At 39.6% G+C, this 18,164-nt stretch overlaps 4 protein-coding genes across 8 annotated transcripts; 2 read left to right on the top strand and 2 right to left on the bottom strand.

Annotated features, from left to right (window-relative positions):
• Positions 1-373: 373 nt before the first annotated feature.
• LOC111598584 lies at positions 374-5,270 on the top strand. Of its 5 annotated transcripts, XM_023313894.2 has the most exons (10): positions 374-420; positions 516-754; positions 1,114-1,307; positions 1,364-1,557; positions 1,775-2,718; positions 2,902-3,212; positions 3,274-3,418; positions 3,484-3,926; positions 4,237-4,431; positions 4,499-5,127. In XM_023313894.2, exons 2-10 carry the CDS (start codon positions 733-735, stop codon positions 4,832-4,834), a joined length of 2,784 nt encoding a protein of 927 aa, XP_023169662.2. In that variant the 5' UTR covers positions 374-420; positions 516-732; the 3' UTR covers positions 4,835-5,127. The 5 variants fall into 5 exon arrangements, with proteins under 5 accessions (XP_023169662.2, XP_030081606.1, XP_023169661.2 ...); XM_030225746.1 differs by having other exon boundaries at positions 416-754; XM_023313893.2 differs by lacking the exons at positions 374-420; positions 516-754 and having other exon boundaries at positions 4,499-4,726; positions 5,055-5,270.
• A 633-nt stretch (positions 5,271-5,903) lies between these two features.
• Positions 5,904-7,100, bottom strand: LOC111598565 (general transcription factor IIF subunit 2). Its single transcript, XM_023313866.1, has 2 exons — positions 6,443-7,100; positions 5,904-6,379 (listed from the first exon to the last, which is right to left on the bottom strand). The coding sequence occupies exons 1-2, from the start codon at positions 7,001-7,003 to the stop codon at positions 6,077-6,079; spliced, it is 864 nt and encodes a 287-aa protein (XP_023169634.1). The 5' UTR covers positions 7,004-7,100; the 3' UTR covers positions 5,904-6,076.
• Positions 7,101-7,335: 235 nt separating this feature from the next.
• On the top strand, positions 7,336-9,780 carry LOC111598532 (alpha-1,2-mannosyltransferase ALG9). Its single transcript, XM_023313818.2, has 4 exons — positions 7,336-7,617; positions 7,683-8,057; positions 8,116-8,593; positions 8,661-9,780. Exons 1-4 carry the CDS (start codon positions 7,475-7,477, stop codon positions 9,531-9,533), a joined length of 1,869 nt encoding a protein of 622 aa, XP_023169586.1. The 5' UTR covers positions 7,336-7,474; the 3' UTR covers positions 9,534-9,780.
• A 234-nt stretch (positions 9,781-10,014) lies between these two features.
• On the bottom strand, positions 10,015-13,742 carry LOC111598623 (protocadherin gamma-B1). The gene is made up of 5 exons (XM_030225764.1): positions 13,724-13,742; positions 13,243-13,544; positions 11,275-12,321; positions 10,492-11,212; positions 10,015-10,417 (listed from the first exon to the last, which is right to left on the bottom strand). Exons 1-5 carry the CDS (start codon positions 13,740-13,742, stop codon positions 10,155-10,157), a joined length of 2,352 nt encoding a protein of 783 aa, XP_030081624.1. The 3' UTR covers positions 10,015-10,154.
• Between the last annotated feature and the right edge of the window lie 4,422 nt (positions 13,743-18,164).

Raw genomic sequence — 18,164 nt, 5'->3', positions numbered from 1 at the left:
GAATTTCAAATATACATGTAAACAGTAAATAGAGACGTTTCTATTTAATATATAAATTAATGAAAAATAAAAAAATTTATTTAAAAAGAAATAATTTGATGCCGATTTATACACTTTCGCATTTATTAAAACTGACAAATGGCAGTGTTGTTAAAGAAGATTTATATAGAACTCAAAATAACATAGTTTATTTGATTTGCGGGTTTTTTTATATCTTTTATTTTATTATATTTTCATTTTAAAAGTATACTATATGTTTTATATTTATTTCAATAATCGATTATTATACGAATGCAATTATGTGTGACCAACTTGGATTTAAAATACTGTTGCAATACCGCACTAGTTCACTTGAGTACACGTTCATTCAGCCCTGTAAGAAAATTTTTGCTTCGAAAACTGAGAGAGCAAAACAAAATCGTGAGTACATAAGTACATACAGAGCTAATTGGAATGAAAACACGATTCGCGCCATTTAGAATTCCTAAATAATAAAATAAAATTTAATTTAACAGGCGGTAATATTGATTTTCGTGTTGTACTCCTGTCAAACACAATTTCTTTGCTACCATTTTAGTTGCTGAGACGCTTGGCGCGCCCCATGTGAATTGTGTATTATTTGTGTGCGTGTGTTTGTATGTATTCAGCGGGGCATGCACAGTTCCGGAAAATATATACAAACTGTGATTGTTTGTTTTTAGATTCTCATTACGTCGTTAAACGAATACTAAAATGGATGTAGATACTGAAGAAGGTAAGTGTTCCCTAGCAGTTGGTAGTGCCATCTACGCATTTCATACATACGCAAATACACATTGGCATAGGCCTCACAGATTTTTATTTGTGTAAGTACGCCAATATTCTTGTGTGTGTGTGTGTGAATATACACGTGTAGTTGTTGTTAGTGCGTTATGTATAAAGATCGCCTTAAGTCGTTCGTTCAGTTGGGCAGTTGCTTGTTAGCTCTCGCCATGAACAACTGTCATCGCCGGCGGCCAAGCGAAGATGGCGATACATTTTACGGTGATTAAGTCAGACTCTATTTTAATTTTAATTTAAGCAGTTCTCATTGAAGAAAAAACATTAAACACGAATTGCTATATTTGCTTACAGACTTGCCCAGCGCTCGTTCCAGTGATGTAATAAAAAATCTGCTTGAGATCGCAAATAGCAGACCAGGCACCAATGTTGCCAAAGCTATTATTGCCTACCATGAATCCTCCAGTCTGGCAACACTTTTGCTGCTTTTGGAAGAGGTATCAAAAAATACTGATTTCTCAACAGATTTGCGATTGTCGCTTTCCTATGTAAGTAACTGAATACAATTTATTATATTTTGATATTGATATTTATCAATTGTTAGTATATGGATGAGTTTTTACGGCAAGTCTCTGGGTCGAGTGTGCCGCGTCGTTCGGTTATTGCTGCCGCCGGCAGCGTTCTTCAATACTGCAGTAAAGTCTATGGAGACAGAGTGGAGTTTATGTACCAGGTAGTGGAACATCAAATCGAGGCTCTGCTTAAAGCAGATCCCCAAAAGGAGGATAACACCAATAGGTGAGTAAAATGAGAGCTTAACAACGGTTGCCATGTGGTTATTGATTTAGTGTGTCAAGATTTGTCGCCAAGCAGTCTGTTTTCATTTCTTATCATGTATTCGCTTATCACCGCTCCTGTCATTCTCTTCATTTTCTCCGGGTTCAGTTATTTGCTGTCGCACTTTACTCTACATTATTCATGTCAATAAACTTATTAATTGTACTGCGTTTTATAGTAACAAAGATGCTAGCAAGCCGGAGGAACACCGCAAGCGACGCGTTAAGAAACTCACACATAAAGAATTTGATCCGTTCTCATACAAGATGGAACCGAAAAAATTTAAAATAATGTCGGAAGAGAAGCGTTTTAGTCGCGTTGGATTTGAAACAAATAAAAATAGAAATCGTACAATTGAGCATATGTATCAGGATCACACTCCGTCGCATATATGGAAATATGCGTCCATTGTAGACCCAGCCAATCCCTACGAACAGGATGAGAAGAAGAACTACAAAGTGTTCACCTACCATCCGGAGCCCAGATACAATACGCTTCTGCCAGACATTCAATTCGATCGTCTAAATCTGATCAAAGAGTATGTGAACAGAAATCAAGTGAATGTATCAGACACTCTACACAGAAACATGAGCAATAAGGAATATTTGGATGAGTATATAGCGCTGGAGAATCAAATGCTCGCCTCTCGATACGGAGAAAAGTCACTGCTGAAACGCGCGCTGATTGCAGATGAAGACGAAAAGTCAAAGCGTTTGCGATTAGAATTGGAAAACCTGCAGGAACATTTGTTGGACACCAATGCAGAAAGTCCTAAGCGTATAAAACTAACAGAGGATATTGATAATTTTGATATGAGTGCAGATCTCAATGAAGTACAGGCGGACTCAGTTGTTGACGACTCACTCAGGACAATGACGTTGGCAGATACCACCGAGGAACAAACCAATGATTGCCATCTCGAAGCATTCTCGTTAGCCATGAATGATGAAAGTTGTATGGACAGCACACGCTTGGATCAGCAGAACCAACAGGAGTCACAGCCTGTAGAGAAACGCTTGCAATTAGAGCTCTCAAATAGCAAAGTCGATGACAGCAATGAGCAGTTGTTACAAATAGATTCCGGCATTGGGATGGATGATATATGCGATACACTGCCAACAGGTAAACTAAGATGCACTCAGTTTATGTTGACTCGTGTGTTGTATAAAACAGAATCAGGCTAAGTTTTTTGTTAATCCTTTCTTTTGTAGACATTTGACTCACATTCTTTGTTTATTTTTTTTTACTTTTATTTGCGTATGTATTTCGTTTGTTGTCTGCTGCCTGCACCCAACTATTGTGCAGGTCAATCTTTTGATGACGAGGGTGTTGTTCTTACAGATATAATAGAAGAGCAGCGTCTCCAGTCGCTGTCCCCCAAGGTAATGGTACACGACATACTGCCCGGTGTTCCAGACAAAGCTAAGCTCAGTGTTCGCGTTGATGCCGAAATGCTAGCACTCAGCGGCATCAATGAAACGGTTGACGAGATTGTCCAAGTGCAACGTGATGTGCACTTTACAATTAAGCGAAATTTGTTTCAGCTACCAGAAAAAAAGCTCCGCAAACGCTGCCTCTTTAAGCTAACCAAAGAGTTTGATATATTTAAGAAAGCGGTAAGCATGTCCGACGATAAATAACCAAACGTCTTTATATTATTTAATTATATTTTTAAAGCGCATCCCAGCTAAGAGACAGGCTGAACCGAAAGCTGCCCCTACGCCTAGGGTTCTGCGTGCTACCTCGCCCACGAATTCCACAACATCACTTAATAGTTTTTCAGATTTACCTTTGGATCAAATGGAATTTGATTCAGAACAAAGTATATTAATATAAAAAAATGCAATTCATGATGGGGTCTAATTTTTGTTTATCTTTTATTTGTAGACTTTCGTGGCTTTAGGCGTCCAACGTACGATTCAGGCATTGACCAGGAGGAGGTTAGATTGGCCAACTCGCCTGCGGATGATGGCATTATCGTTGATGTGGAAACCGAAGGATTACCTGATTTGAATGCAATAGAAGATGCATCGGTCTCAGTAGAAATTCAACCAACTAGGAGTGCGGAGCAAACAGAGAAGGACATGACATTACCTGACATTTTATTGGAAGCAGGAGTATTAAATCAAACAGACCCAAATAATGACGACACAATAGCCCAGGATATTATAGAAGAAAATGTAATTTCTTTGGATGACCCAGCAGGAAACATAACTGAATTGTCCAATGTGGATGCAGCCAACGAGTTGGATCAAGACTGGGATGAACAGTCTAGCAACTCGAGTTTCGAAGAAAACTGCAATAGCATAGATGCAGAGACTGACGCCAAGGTAGGAAAAGTTTTGATAGTGGGCAATCTTATATTGTACAGCTAATAAGTTAGCAAGTATGGAGGGGGCTAAATTAAAATCACAGAAAATTTATTTAAAACTACATATTCTATTGACAAAGCTAACCAGGTAGCAGAACACATTGAAAAAAGTAAAGAAGAGTATTTGAAGCTTGGCTAGCAATCATTATTTGAATCTTGAAAAAAGTGGTCCTCAAAAAATAAGCGTGGTTCTGCACCTCACGGGGAAAGAAGAGGCTATTGTAAAAATTTAATATTTTCGTATTTTAATCAACTGTTATAAATTACAGATTATTGACTGGCATCGTAGGCTTGCACCCACGTTGGAAGCGGCGCATGCGCGTCAAAACTTTAGTATACGGGACCTAAATGATGAAATTATATCGAAATGCCAGGAAAAAGGTGGAGTGGCTACTTTGGCGGACGTTGTAGAGGATAAGGATCCTACCAAACTATGTTGCTATATGCTGTCCTCATTGCTGCTGGTAAATAACATTGATATGCCACCAATATTTTATATATTTTATTATAATTTTGAATATTCCATGGTAGACAAACCAGGGCAACGTCGATCTACAAATAGATAAACGGGATAAAAGCAAGCCCATAGAGATCAGGCAGTTCAAAATGATGTTGATAAGCACGGAGAGAAAACAACTGAACCCGGAGGATGATATTGGAAATATGAACAATGTCGGTCAACGAGGAAAACCGATATTAGCAACATCCCAGAAAACGACAACATCGAGTCAACGACAGCAAAGTCCTAAAACAGTTAATGTAAACACCGTGCGACTTATAAAACCGGTGCCCAAGGCAAATGCACGGCCAGAGGATGCTGACTCTGGGTTGGCATCTTCGGTGTCTGCCTGGTCCTTCGATGCGTAGCGGATGATGTATACTAAATATTCGTGTCTTTGTCTTTAGTTTCTGTTTAATGGGTTCACTCTTGATATAGAATTAGAATTTTGTATCATATGTGTATAGATCGTTATATAAGTGTATAGAATTTGATGTTCGCTCCGTAGGCATTCTCAATGTAAACGTTTTATTTGTGTATCACGCATATTTAAAAACAACTAACTAACTTCATGATTTTTTACAGCAGCTGATAATGCAAGGGCTGCCTCTTCCGCAGGCATTCAACAAAATTAAAAACCTTCGTTAGCCGCGTAACTGACAAATCCAATATTGGACGATATACAAATATATAGCATATGTATATAAATTTTTTTGTCTTGACAAATGTACAAAGTCTAGTTCTAAGAGTGTTTTTTTTTTTAACATAAATTTCACTTTTAGATTTATTTTATACGCTGCCAGTTTTTAGATTACTTTACTTTATGTTCTGTAGTGTAAAAAAAAAAACAAATTGAAGCAGTATTATTTAAGCTCGATTTCCTTATGATTGAACAAGTTTTGCGATTTTCAGTTAACTATTATTTTTCTTGATTTTTTTGCTTTAGTTTACTTTTACATTCAGTTTTTCATTTACAATTCCTGTTCTCACTTTCAATTAATTTTGCTTTATATTTTTCATTTCAATTTTTTTTCTTTTCACTTTTAATTCACCCACATTATTCATTTATTTATTAATTCCATATTTCAATTTATTATTGCATTTATAATTATTTTTATCATTTATTTTCCTTTAAAAATCTTTCAGCAAGGCAAGAAAAAAAGGGTTTGAAATTTACATTAACCAGAAACATATTTTGGAAATCATGTAGAGCTGATAGTACTACGAAAATCAAGTACCTGATCTACTAGTGTAGCAAAAAATATTTTTTTTTAACGACAAAAATAAATTTTGTACACCTATGCAGAAATTTATCTATTTACATCTACATATATTATATATACATATGAATGTGCAAAATCAACTTTTTTTTGTAGTATTTTAAGAAAGCATCTAAATGCAATGGAAAAAAGTAAAAAAGCTAATAACAAGTTTGTTTGAAATTTATGGGATGGCGGGAATTATAAGTATTAAAAATGACAGAAGTTTCGATAAAAATTGTACAGAAATTCTTCTGGATTTACTTTGCGCTTAACTGAGTACGTGGTTAAATTTGAAAGTTGTACATATAGATATATAGATGGGGTGGTATAAAAATCAAGATTCTACAATTATTCGGAGTCGCTGCTGCCGTCTGATTTTGTCTTTTCCTCGTCCTTCTGCTCTTCAGTCTTGTAGTGGCGATATTCTTTCTTGAGCTCCCACATATTTTTGTGCGGATTTTTCATGTTATAATCGCAGACATCTTTAAGTATCTCCTTCAGGTAGCTAATAGGCTGATTGGTTATCTTCACCAGGTCCTTAATATTATAGTACTGATGCTTTTCAAATGCATGGAAAAGCATATCCATCACAGCATTCTTATCATCACGTGCCTTTTTGCCTTCCGCCTTCTTACGTTCCCGATACTCGATCTAAAATATAAAATATTTATAGCAAGAAATAATAGATAAAGTAAAAAAAACAGTTATTTTTACATTGTGTGCATGATCTTTAACTGGCTTGTAATTCTGTACAATCTTGTCAATTGGCTGAACTCGACGCTGCGGCTCGGACGCTTTGCGTATGGACTCGAGCTTCAACTTCATGTAGCAAGTGTCGGCAATGGGTCTGCATTCAAGCTTTTGCACGATACGACCCTCCATATATAGCTTCTCACTGTCTGGCGTCGCGGAAGCAGCTGAACCATTTTCCTTACCATTGCTGGCGGTCACAGCCGCCAATTCTGTTGGTGCCATGTGGGAGAAAACACCAAGAGTCTGTTTTGTAACCTGTGACACGTCGAGAACGTGCTCTGTGGGTATTTTCTCATCCGGATCCAGAGCGAGCACAGCAGGCGTGAGCGAAAGTGAAACTTGGGCTTTCTGACCAGGCGTTTTGCTGATTCGCAGCTTGCCAACATCCATATTGGACGGCGCCTTTTCCCATTTTTGTGCAATGTATTTGGGTACTTTGACTAACCAAACGCCACGTCCTGCATTTGAGAGATCCAACTCCTTGTCGATAATTTGCACTTTGTCCTTATCTTCCTTAGACATATTGTGGCTCAAATTATTTATTAATGCAACGGCATGTACAAACTGCAATTGCAAAATGTAAATTGACCAGCTGTGACGACAGAGTTGCCACCGTGATAAGAAGAACTCACAAGAATAACATGTCTACTAAATTAGATAAGGTAGCGCAGAGAAGCTAGCAATATTAATACCACCAAATATATGACGTCATAGCATAATATTATGATTAAATTGTTTAACTTGTATTGGTATTCAATTGTATTAAAAATATATTATGTCCGAGTAAACAGATGCATTTGTCAAGCGATGTACAATTTTATTTGTTATGAACTCAAGTTGATTGCGTACACCTCTTTATTTAATTACCTCAAAACAGCTTGCTGCCAACTCGCTTCATTTAGACTTTGTCAGCTGTTGCAGTTTCACACGCTGGCTTCTTGTTCAGGATAATTGTGTGTGTAGGAAAACAGCTAGTAAAAGACATAATCAAATATGGCACCGCCAGCGGCAAGAGCGCGCTACAATGCTAATAAGGCTGACAACCAGATACTCACCAAAAAACCACCGAAACGTCTTAATGGTAACAAAGAAGCTGCCGGTGTCGTAGCCGGCAGCAAAAAGGAAAAGAAGAAGAAGTACTTTGAATCATAATAATACAATGACTATAACAACTAAGATTATATGCTTTTTTTTTGTATAGTAAACACTCAGCGACTGCATCGAATTCTGCGGATAAGACCCAGTCTAGCCCCAATCCGATTATGCCAAGTGTTCATACGGCCTTCAAAACATTTGTGAGCGCGCGTCTTTGTAGCGCAATTTGGGCGTACATTTCAGACTGTGATGAGACTTTTAATTACTGGGAACCGCTACACTACATTATCAACGGCCACGGCCTGCAAACCTGGGAGTATAGTCCGCAATTCGGCCTGCGCTCCTACACATATCTGTTACTGCAAGGCGTCCCCGGCTGGATCTATCAGAAGTTGTTCAATCCAAGTCCCATATTAATTTTTTATATGGTTCGTTGCATGCTGGGCTTTGGCTGTGCACTCATGGAGCGCTTTATGTACAAGTGAGTCAAGTCTGCTACTTTGTAAAGAATGAAATTAGTTGGACTGCTTGCTTTACAGATCTATATGCCAGGAGTTCGGCATACACGTCGGTCGGCTCTGGCTGATCTTCCAGCTGTTTAGTGTGGGCATGTTTGTGTCCAGTACTGCGCTGTTGCCATCCTCGTTTTCTATGTACTTTGGCTGCTCTGCTTTGGCTGCATGGTGGCAGCAGCGCTACAGCCTGGCCATATTCTTTACTGCTATTTCAGCGCTGCTCGGTTGGCCATTCGCGGCGCTAATTGGAGTTCCATTAGTGTTGGAATTGCTGCTTCGGCAACGCGATTGGCGTACCTTTTTACAGTGGACATTGATCTCTGGCTTAACAATTGCACTGCCCATGATTGCCATCGATACGAAATACTTTGGCAAACTGACCTTCGCGCCACTTAACATCGTTTGGTATAATGTCTTCACTAGCCACGGACCCAACATTTTTGGCACTGAGCCTCTCAGCTACTACATCCTCAATGGTTTCCTCAATTTCAACATTATTTGGGTCAGTAACAGAGCTACATTTGTAGTAAATACCAATAGTAAATTTCTCAATTTTATCGTATTTTTAGCTTTTGGCACTGCAATTACCGATTATGCTGGTCATGGATTATCTTATTGTGCCTGCAAAGTTTAAATCGACGCTCAACTTTCCGCGCTATATTTCATTAGCGCCTCTTTATCTTTGGTTGCTGGTTTTCTTGGCACAGCCCCATAAAGAGGAGCGTTTCCTGTTTCCGATTTACCCAATGATCTCTCTCTGTGGCGCCATCACTGTGGACGTCTATCAGCGTATCTTCTTCCGTATCAAGACGCTTGTGTTTAAAATCAAGTCGGGCATTCACTATTTAGATCACAGTATGTTCATAGCCATTGTCGTGATGGTGGCCAGCACTTTATTGGGTCTTTCACGTGTATTTGCTCTCTATCGGAATTATCATGCGCCAATGGATCTAATGCTGGAGCTCAATCAATTTAAGACTTCGCCACAGTATCGTCCAGATGAAATTTATAATGTATGCATTGGCAAAGACTGGTATCGTTATCCAGGAAGTTTCTTTTTCCCGGCACGCAATTTCCGACTGCGTTTCCTTAAATCGGAATTCCGAGGCATGTTGCCCGCTTATTACACGGAAGGTTTCAACGCCACTCAGGTCGTGCATCCTTATTTCAATGACCAGAACTTGGAAAACGAGCACATGTACTTTGACTACGATCAGTGCCACTTTCTATTAGACTTCGATGAGGGGAAATACACAACACTCGAACCGAGCTATTCGAGGCGAACAAAGGACTGGTCTATAATGAAAACCTTGCCATTCCTCATACCAGAAAAGTCGCATAAGGTGCTGCGCGCCTTTTATGTGCCATTCCTAACCGACAATCACATAAAATATGGAGATTTTAATCTGCTTAAGCGTAAAAAAGCGCGCAATGGCAGCTAGAATCTAGAAACAAAAGTAAATTTTCATGTAACTAAATCTACATAATTTATTATGCCAAATCGAGTTTGCTTTCCTGTTTTGTATTTGATGCAGTTCAAAGTCTTTTCATATTTACTGATTTTAGTGTATAAGCCAAATTGTTTTACTAAATTTGTCCATAATGCAACTTTTGTTCTCTCATTTAAAAAATAATAATTTCAAATCAAGCCAAAGCTGTAAACTTTATGCTGAATCGAATTAGAGTTTAAGACCAAACGAAATAAAAGCAATCAATTCTGAAAATGAGATTAAGACTATTGAACAAATCGTACTAAGGTTCGATGCAAATACAGTTTAGTCTGCAGCCCAGATCCCAACCAAGAAATGAGTATCTGATTAGTTCAATAGAGTTTATTCTTAAGCTTGTCGTTAAAAAGTATCGTAAAAAGTGGTTAGCAAAATTGTACAATGGAATTCGCTTGCTTAAACTACATGTGCTGGATGTTTACAATGCTATATTTGGTCTACTACATTTACAATGATTGGGCATAAAACCTAAGCGCGACTTAGAGTTAAGACCTAGTGAATTTATATTAAGGCCAGCAATATTTACAGGGTGAAATCGTCTTCAGCTGTGCTCAACTAGAAGTAGACTGTCAAATTGTTTTCGGATGAACCCATCGTATCCGACGCTGTCAGCAGATTGGAAGCAGCTGCACTCCCATTTACAGCACTGTTTGTCGTCGTTGTGATCGTTGTTATGCCCCCCGTCACAGCGGCCACCGTCTTGCGGTTGTTGTTATCCGGCGTCGTCTGTTGCTGTTGACCCTGCTGCGAGAGGGAGTCGTGCTCGATCTCGTCTTCTTCGTAGAGCTGCCCGTTGGCAGAGGCGCGAGATACGATGCCTGGTAAGAAGACTACTTATAGTGAATGTTTTGGGCTGATAGGGATAGTGGGGCTTTAATCAGACTACACTTACTGCGCACCGTTGCCGCATAGCTTTCCCGTTGACGCTCCCGTTCGCGCTCACGCTCTCGCTCTAACAAATTGCTGGCACTGCTGAGCACCATGCTGCTGCTGGCGCCATTTCCCACATGATGCAGTCCATTGTTAATTGGATTGGCCATGCTAATGCTGCTGCTGGGATGCTTCATATGCAGAACGGACACGCCACCACTGGTGACAGTAGCTCCATTGCCGTTGCCCGCCAGTTTTTCATGCGTCACCAGGTTCGCAGAGGAAACGCTACTGTGCGCTTGGCTGTGCACACGATTACGTCCGAGGCTGAGGCCGCCAGAGCTGCTCTTCCGTTGCTTCTTGGAGCGCACAATATAGCAGCTTAGCGCCATGATGATCAGCAGAAACAAGCCCACAATCATGCCAAACATGCCCAGCATGCTGTTGTTCCACGCGGATTGGGCGAGAGTAAGTCCTTCCATTGTGACGCTGACAGGAACAGAGGTGCTACGTGGCGGCACACCCGAGTCCGTAGCAATAGCAATCAGATGTACCGTGGACTCATTGAGGCTTTGTAGCTGCTCCGGGCGCATATAGATGTTGCCCGATGCATCGATTTCGAATAGACCCGCATGCTGGCCTCGCAGCGATAGCTCCAGCTTATCATTGCGATCCCCATCTGCCGCCTCCACTTTGCCAATCAACACACCCTCGAAAGAGTCCGCCCGTGACTGCAGAGACTGCTGGAATCGGAATGGAAATGCTCAATAATATTAATAAATTGCATCAGCATGTGCTAACTTACGCTCTTGGGCACCATAAACTCGTAGTGTGTCTCCCGGAAGCGCGGCTCCCAGTCGTTGACATCAATCACCTCTAGTGTGACCTCGGCCGATGTGCTGTTGGTCAGGCCATCACTAGCTATGACCTGAAACTCGTGCTTGGTCATCTTCTCATAGTCCAGCGGCTTCGCTAGCACCAATTCGCCCAGCGAGCCAACGCTGAAGAACTGCGAATTGATGGGATCCGCAATAGTGTACTTCAAGTGCTTGCCAGGCTTGTTGGTGGGCAGTGCTAGTATGCGATTGCCTACAGCCGTGTCCTCGCGTATGCGCATCACAAAACGTTTCTGAACAAACGCGAGCGAGCTGAGATCGCTGTGGGTGCCCGGCCGTGTTAGCTGCACTGTGGTCAGAGCGTAACGATCCGGATTATCTATTTGAGTCGCCTTCACCACCAGAGTGGCCCCATGCGTAAGATCTGAGTACCCAATGGGCGCGAGTTGTGTAATGATTCCATTATGTGGATGCACGCGAAAGTACTTTGCATCCTGCGATTGTACAATGGTGTATTGAATGGGCGCACAGATGCCTTCATCTTGGTCAATGGCCTTCAAGGGTTCGGGTCGCATACGCAGCTCGCCAGCCCGGCCATCTGAGGGTAGCTCAGCGCTGTAGGATTCACGTAGAAACTTCGGATTCTGATCATCCGCATCGGTTATGACCACGCGTAGGAGCGTATCGGAATGTCGCGGCGGTGTGCCCTGGTCTTGAGCTCGTAGTTTGACTGTGAAGTTCTGGAGTTGCTCGTAGTCGAGCGCCTTCTTTAGCACCAATGTACCCTCGAGCGGATTGAGGAATTGCACCAGCTCCGCATAGGGACCGGGCAGTACCTGATACTCAACCGTGGAGAAGGGTCCCGGCTGATCGGCATCCTCAGCACGCGCGCCTTGAAGTATGCGTGTACCGGGCACCGTCACCTCCGAGAGGGTCAGCGTATAGGGCGTGCCAATCCATTGTGGTGCATTATCGTTGACGTCCGTGACGCGAACATTGACGGGAATGACGAAGCTCTGCAACAATAAAGAACAAAGGCTACACATTCACTGGAGAGTTTAAAGATAAACACCTTTTGAGCCCTGCGGCCGGCTGCCGGGCACACAAACAATAGGCAAGTCCTGGTCACTGACCCCAAAAATGAGTTCAAAGCGCCAACAGCTCAGGCCTGCTCCCCCTTATTCCCCGCCCCTCTGAAAAACACCGCATATATTTGCATGTTTAGAGAGCTTAGAGAGCAACCCCCAAAAGAAACTACGGAAGTAGTAATGGCTAATTTATGGCCACTGCCTGGGCCCACAGTAAACCACAGGACCTCGTCCTCATCCCCATCCTGGTGGAAGTAAAAGTTTAAGTTGCCTTCTGTTATGTTGATTCTAAAATTGAAATTGGCGTCGTTGTCTGCAAAGTTTTCAATTGTTTATAGAGTACAAGAAAGAGCCGCAACTTCTGTAAATTCCTTTCCCATGGGGCAAATGGGCTAAATGCGAGTGTGAACATTCCGAATCGTGTTTACCCAATTTCATTTAACTACCTCACTTGTATTTCGAGATTACGCCCCTTATACAGCGGCACACGCACAGCCAACGTCAACGTCCACTTCCATAGGGAATAGTGGAGCCGGCTTCGATTTAGGTTAATTGGCTGCCCATTACGGATTGGTCGAGTGCACCGCCTGAATGAAGGAATGAAACTTCTGCAGGTGCTGAATGCGTCTAAGAATTTTATTCCACGAACATTCGAGGAATGACCTACTTGAACCCTAGGTTGGGGTTAATTAAAATGGTCCTTAGGTTTGATTGATCATTGACATTAAAGACTGAATAATTGATATATATAAAATGAGGGTTAATTAAATACATATATATAATATATAATAAAATTATATACTTGGATTCTTTGGACTTACAAATCTTATTGCTACTTATTTAACTTACCGGATCCGTGGAGCGTCTTCGTATGCAAATGACATTCACATAGATCGACGATGGTCCTCGAAGACCTTCTTTATCAAGCTCGACCGACAAAACAAGGTCCTTGGTCCCTGCCACAATCTGCACGGGCGCGTTCTTCTCTCTTAGCGACAGATTAATGTCACCTGTGTCCGCATTGGGGTCGCCATTAATACGCAATTTGCCAATGATGGAGCCGACTGCAAGATCTTCAGTAGCCAGAAAGCTCTCCGCCGAACCACCGCCCTCTAAATAACATCTAGAGTCGAGTATCGCTCCGTTTGCGACTGCAATGAAAATAATAAAAAAAAACTAAAGTGAAAATGTGCAGCTCCCATGCCACTCTCGCTCTCTCTCAGTCTTCCTCTCTCTCTCTCTCTCTTGCTACTCTTTCCCTTTTAGCTTTACTCTATTTCCTGTTAGCAAGCAATTAGTGAGCTTTAAGTAAATTGTAACAGTGTACTACACTGTCCATCGGCGGACATGTTTGTTCGTACTTTCGATGCGCTCTACTAAGCTTCCGTTTATCTCTCACTCTTTGGCGAACGGTTCGCTGCAATTTGGATGTGGTGGCTGTCTGCCAAATCCAACTTTGTGTTGAAGACCATCAGCTGCCCGTCCAAGTAGGTATGTGTATGTATGTGTGTGTATGTATATGTACATATGTTCGTTGGACTTGCCTACACAGCGGCAATTGGATGAATCATGGCCTGAGGATTCGAACGCTTTGTCTCTGCCTTTGCTGTGGGCTTCCGAATAATAATAATAAGTATTTAATTGTGTTACTGTATATTCAGTTTATTATTTTCTTATTAAAACTTTATCGATCCTTTAAATTGCTTCAGTGAGCGCAGGCAGCGCCACTTGAGCACTGCAAATTATGAGCAGTTATTATTATTACGTTATCACTAACCATAGAGCACATCTATAGACAAGCATCTAAAGCAAACATTTCGTACAAGGATGCTATGTATTTCCTAAGTACCCTCACTTTTAGGCTCTATCAGATCACCATTGTTAAAAGAATCACATAACTAACAACTCAAATTTGATCATCTTCGCATTTTTTAGGTCCTCTCTGCTTAGGTTTGATCAACAAAAATATGGAACTTCAATATCAGTGGTTTTCGAGCGGTGTTATAAAGCCCCACTATGATCAATGTCTGGCCTTTGCTCTCTCAAACTTATGCATGCACCAGCAGCAATGTACGAGAATTGAAATTAGATCGCCAAGAGATGCCATTTTAACCTTCTGAGCCGGGAAAGGTATAGAAAAATTGTCTGTATGTATGTATTTAAATGCAATCTCACATACAAATTTAATTGTCCGAATAACTCCTTTAAAGAAGAGTAGAAATGTATAAATAGCCGTATTTTCTTAATATGCAATATTTTATGCCATGCAAAAAAATTAAATTAAATTAAATTAAATTAAACTACAAACATTTTTTTATTGTGCTAAACTCAAATCTGCAAATATCAAATAAAAAAATATCACATTTTGTTCACTGCATATATATAAATAAATACATATACATATACATATGTATATACATAAACATATGTATATAAGTATACATATGTATATGTATACCTGCAATTGGGAAGTTTCATTTAGAGGTCCCCTCTTTGTGTGCACATATGTATTGTGTGATTTGTAGATTTAGTTAGCTTTTTCAAGCTGTTACAAGTACCTAAGGTCTCATGATCAAATCCCATGTTTATTATGTTTAAACGACCCATTGCATAATTCATACATATGTATAGCTGTATAACTTGCATTACTACACAATTCTTTCATTATAAGAAGATGGCATAACACCTCTTCATAATGACAGAGCAACAAAAATTAATTAAAATATAAATAACTGTGCTACGCAGTTGTTTCCTATACTATGTTCCGGTTGTATGTTGAGTTGTTCAGTAAACACATATGTATGTGCACACATATGTACATACGTATGCATTAGGTTCTTTCGAATAACAACCAACGGTTCTGGTAAGTGGTTTCAAGAGCAAAGTGTTAGGGTTCATCATGTGACCCTGGCAAGAATTTCTCTTTGTAGCAAAGCCATGGACATATCTAAGTGCTGGCGGATGATATACAGTGAGTCAAAAATGTATTGGCACACCAGCGAATTGCAAGTTGAAAACGAACTTATTTTTTTTCTTTCACTATGACAACAATATGATATATATATACTCATGTATATATATGTGTGTAATAAGCAGTTGTTTTTACATATAAATATTTTATAACATAAATTGCTGGATTGCCAAAACAGTTTTGACTCACTGTACGCACACACATATGTGGTGAAATCTTCTAGCTTGTTTTTTAGTCTCGTGCCGTCTCCGCTGCAAGATCTTTATTGTAGGTTAATTGTTATGACATTGGGCAATGCATATGATAAAATCTTAAGGAGACTTTCTTTGGCAGTTAAATGTTTTGACAATCCAATTATTTGACAGCTGGAACTATATTCGCAAAATCTGTCAAAGTTTTCAGATATGCTGATAAGTCACGCTTAACTCAAGTCACTTTCCTAAGAAAAAGAAAGTTAAGTTTATAGATTTCGCATTTATGAAAATACGTGCGCTCTTATAATTGTAATTTACAAATTTCCCATGGAATTTTAAGCGAACTGAGAGAAAAGCAATTCGAACTAGTATAAAAGTATAAAAGTACATCTTTCGTCATACGTATTCTCGCTAGTCGGACTTTCTCTGATCAAAGTATAATTGCATGAAAAATCTTTAAATAATGAATTCTTTCAACTTGAACTGGAGTTTCTATTTTATACAATACAATGGATTTTTAATGCTGATTCAAATGTGAATAAGCGATCTTTATAGAACATCGCAAATTACACTAATAATTACAATTTTTGAACCAAGAACTTCAGGCTTGGCTCTCTCTCACTCTACAAATAGACATAGCTTTTTGAAGGAGCGTATATAATACAGTCCGTTGCATCAGACTGAAGCGTTCTTATTTTATTTTTGACAAGTGCCGCGCAAAAGTTGCATAACTGCATTAATTAGTTATATGGCAAGACTAATTGGGAGTCACCACAATAACTAACATAAGGTTCAAATATCTGAAGCGTAAATCCGCGAAAGTAGTTGGATGATATTAAGTAGTTACTGAGGAAAAAAAAGAAAAACACATGAGCAAGCATTGCATAAACTTTATATGTTTTGTTTGTTTTCGCAAAGAGATGGCGTAAAATAAACTGACTAAATGAAAGTGACTGCAAAATGTAAATAAAATAAACAAATTTTATCCAGGTGTGTGAAAAGCCGCCTACAATAAATATTATGAGACTCAGAGAGTAGGAATGTGTGAGAGACAGAGGGAGAGAGAGGGAGGGAGAGAGATGGAGAGAGAGATAGAGTAAGAGAAAAAAAAAAAGAGAGAGAGAGAGAGGGGGAGAAAGAGGGAAGAGAGAGAGAAAGACAGAGAGAGAGAGAGAGAGAGAGAGAGAGAGAGAGAGAGAGAGAGAGAGAGAGAGAGCGAGAGAGAGAGCGAGAGAGGTCTTGCTACTAGAGAAAGGGACACACTCGGTTAGCTGGGCAGAGAAAAGTTTCCAAATTACCAAAAACAAAAAAAAAACAAAAAAAAAACCAAAGTTCAAAAACAAATTTGTTCAGCGTAGTTGTATGCAATCGGTTTTTGTTTTGGTTTTCTTTGATACATTTTCGTTCAGCTTGATGATTTTCATCATGAAAAATGAAATGTGTTTCGCTCGACGAATATTTGAAAACTGACTTTTGGTTTTCAATGGGCTTTGTGGTCGCAGCTTTTCGTGGTTCAAATTGCCATAACCGCAATCTTTTGGCTGTTTTTCAGCCAGTCTCTGATTGCTCTCTGTACGGTTAAACAACATAAGTATACAACAAATGTCGCAATCAATTCTTGGGGCCCAGGTCAACCCGACGAACCGGTAAAGAACGGTGACAACCATGCCATTAAAGTAGCGAATAGAATTTCTAGAGATTTGACATACATATGTATATCTTCGTAATCAGTGATGTATGACAATGTAATGAACCGAAATTAATGCTACTCAAAACTGGAGCAGTACGTAAATAACTTTAGAGCTGTCTACTCCACTTCGAGTGGTGTTCCAGAAAAGGAAAACGCCATTTGCATAGACCCCCCATTGAAGAGCTCTGGTTACGTTTTGCCTATCCGTAAGTCACGTAAATAGTTTTATTCGTCATAAATCGTTGGACCAGAACAATGTTGACGTGTTTTAAAGTCTTAGCATTAACATTTACATTTCTCTCTTTCCTTTTCTTGCAGAGCTTTTCTCTGATTTTTATAGAGCCTGCACGACGTCATTTAGCTGTGGAATTTCACTATTTTTCAGTTTGTTAGTTTTTACTTTTAAGTTTACATGCGGCTAATTATTTTGTTTGTTTTCATAATCGGGCGAACGTCTTGAAAACCAAGAGTAACGCACCAGCAACTACAAAAATGTCCAAGAACTAAAAGAATTTGGAAATAAAAACTTTTAATATTTGAATCAATTTTCTTTCTTTTAACTTAATTCTTCTTTTAACTTACCTTCCACCAGCCAACAGATTCCACAAATTCCACAAATCGCAAGGTAAAGGCACAGTTTAATCCACATTTTGTGCGCTCTTTTATTTCGTATTGAAATATCTTTAGTCTAAATGTTATGTATGTATATATTTATATATAAATTATATATATATTTGAATAGCTTAAAGTATCATAATCAAGCTGGATTAGACAGGTCTCTCTTTAAATTTGTTCAGCTCCCAATTGAACATAATTTAGGCAATTGGTATTTATTTTTATAGACACTTTCGCTCTATATTTCGAGTTTTATTACACTATTATTTTCGCCGATATCTTTGTTATTTAAACACTTTTT

Source organism: Drosophila hydei, unplaced genomic scaffold (assembly GCF_003285905.1).
Source record: "Drosophila hydei strain 15085-1641.00,03,60 unplaced genomic scaffold, DhydRS2 tig00008139-arrow-pilon, whole genome shotgun sequence".
NCBI lineage: Eukaryota > Metazoa > Arthropoda > Insecta > Diptera > Drosophilidae > Drosophila > Drosophila hydei.
Note: the sequence above shows the minus strand (reverse complement) of the source record. Positions and strands in the feature narration are given on the sequence as shown.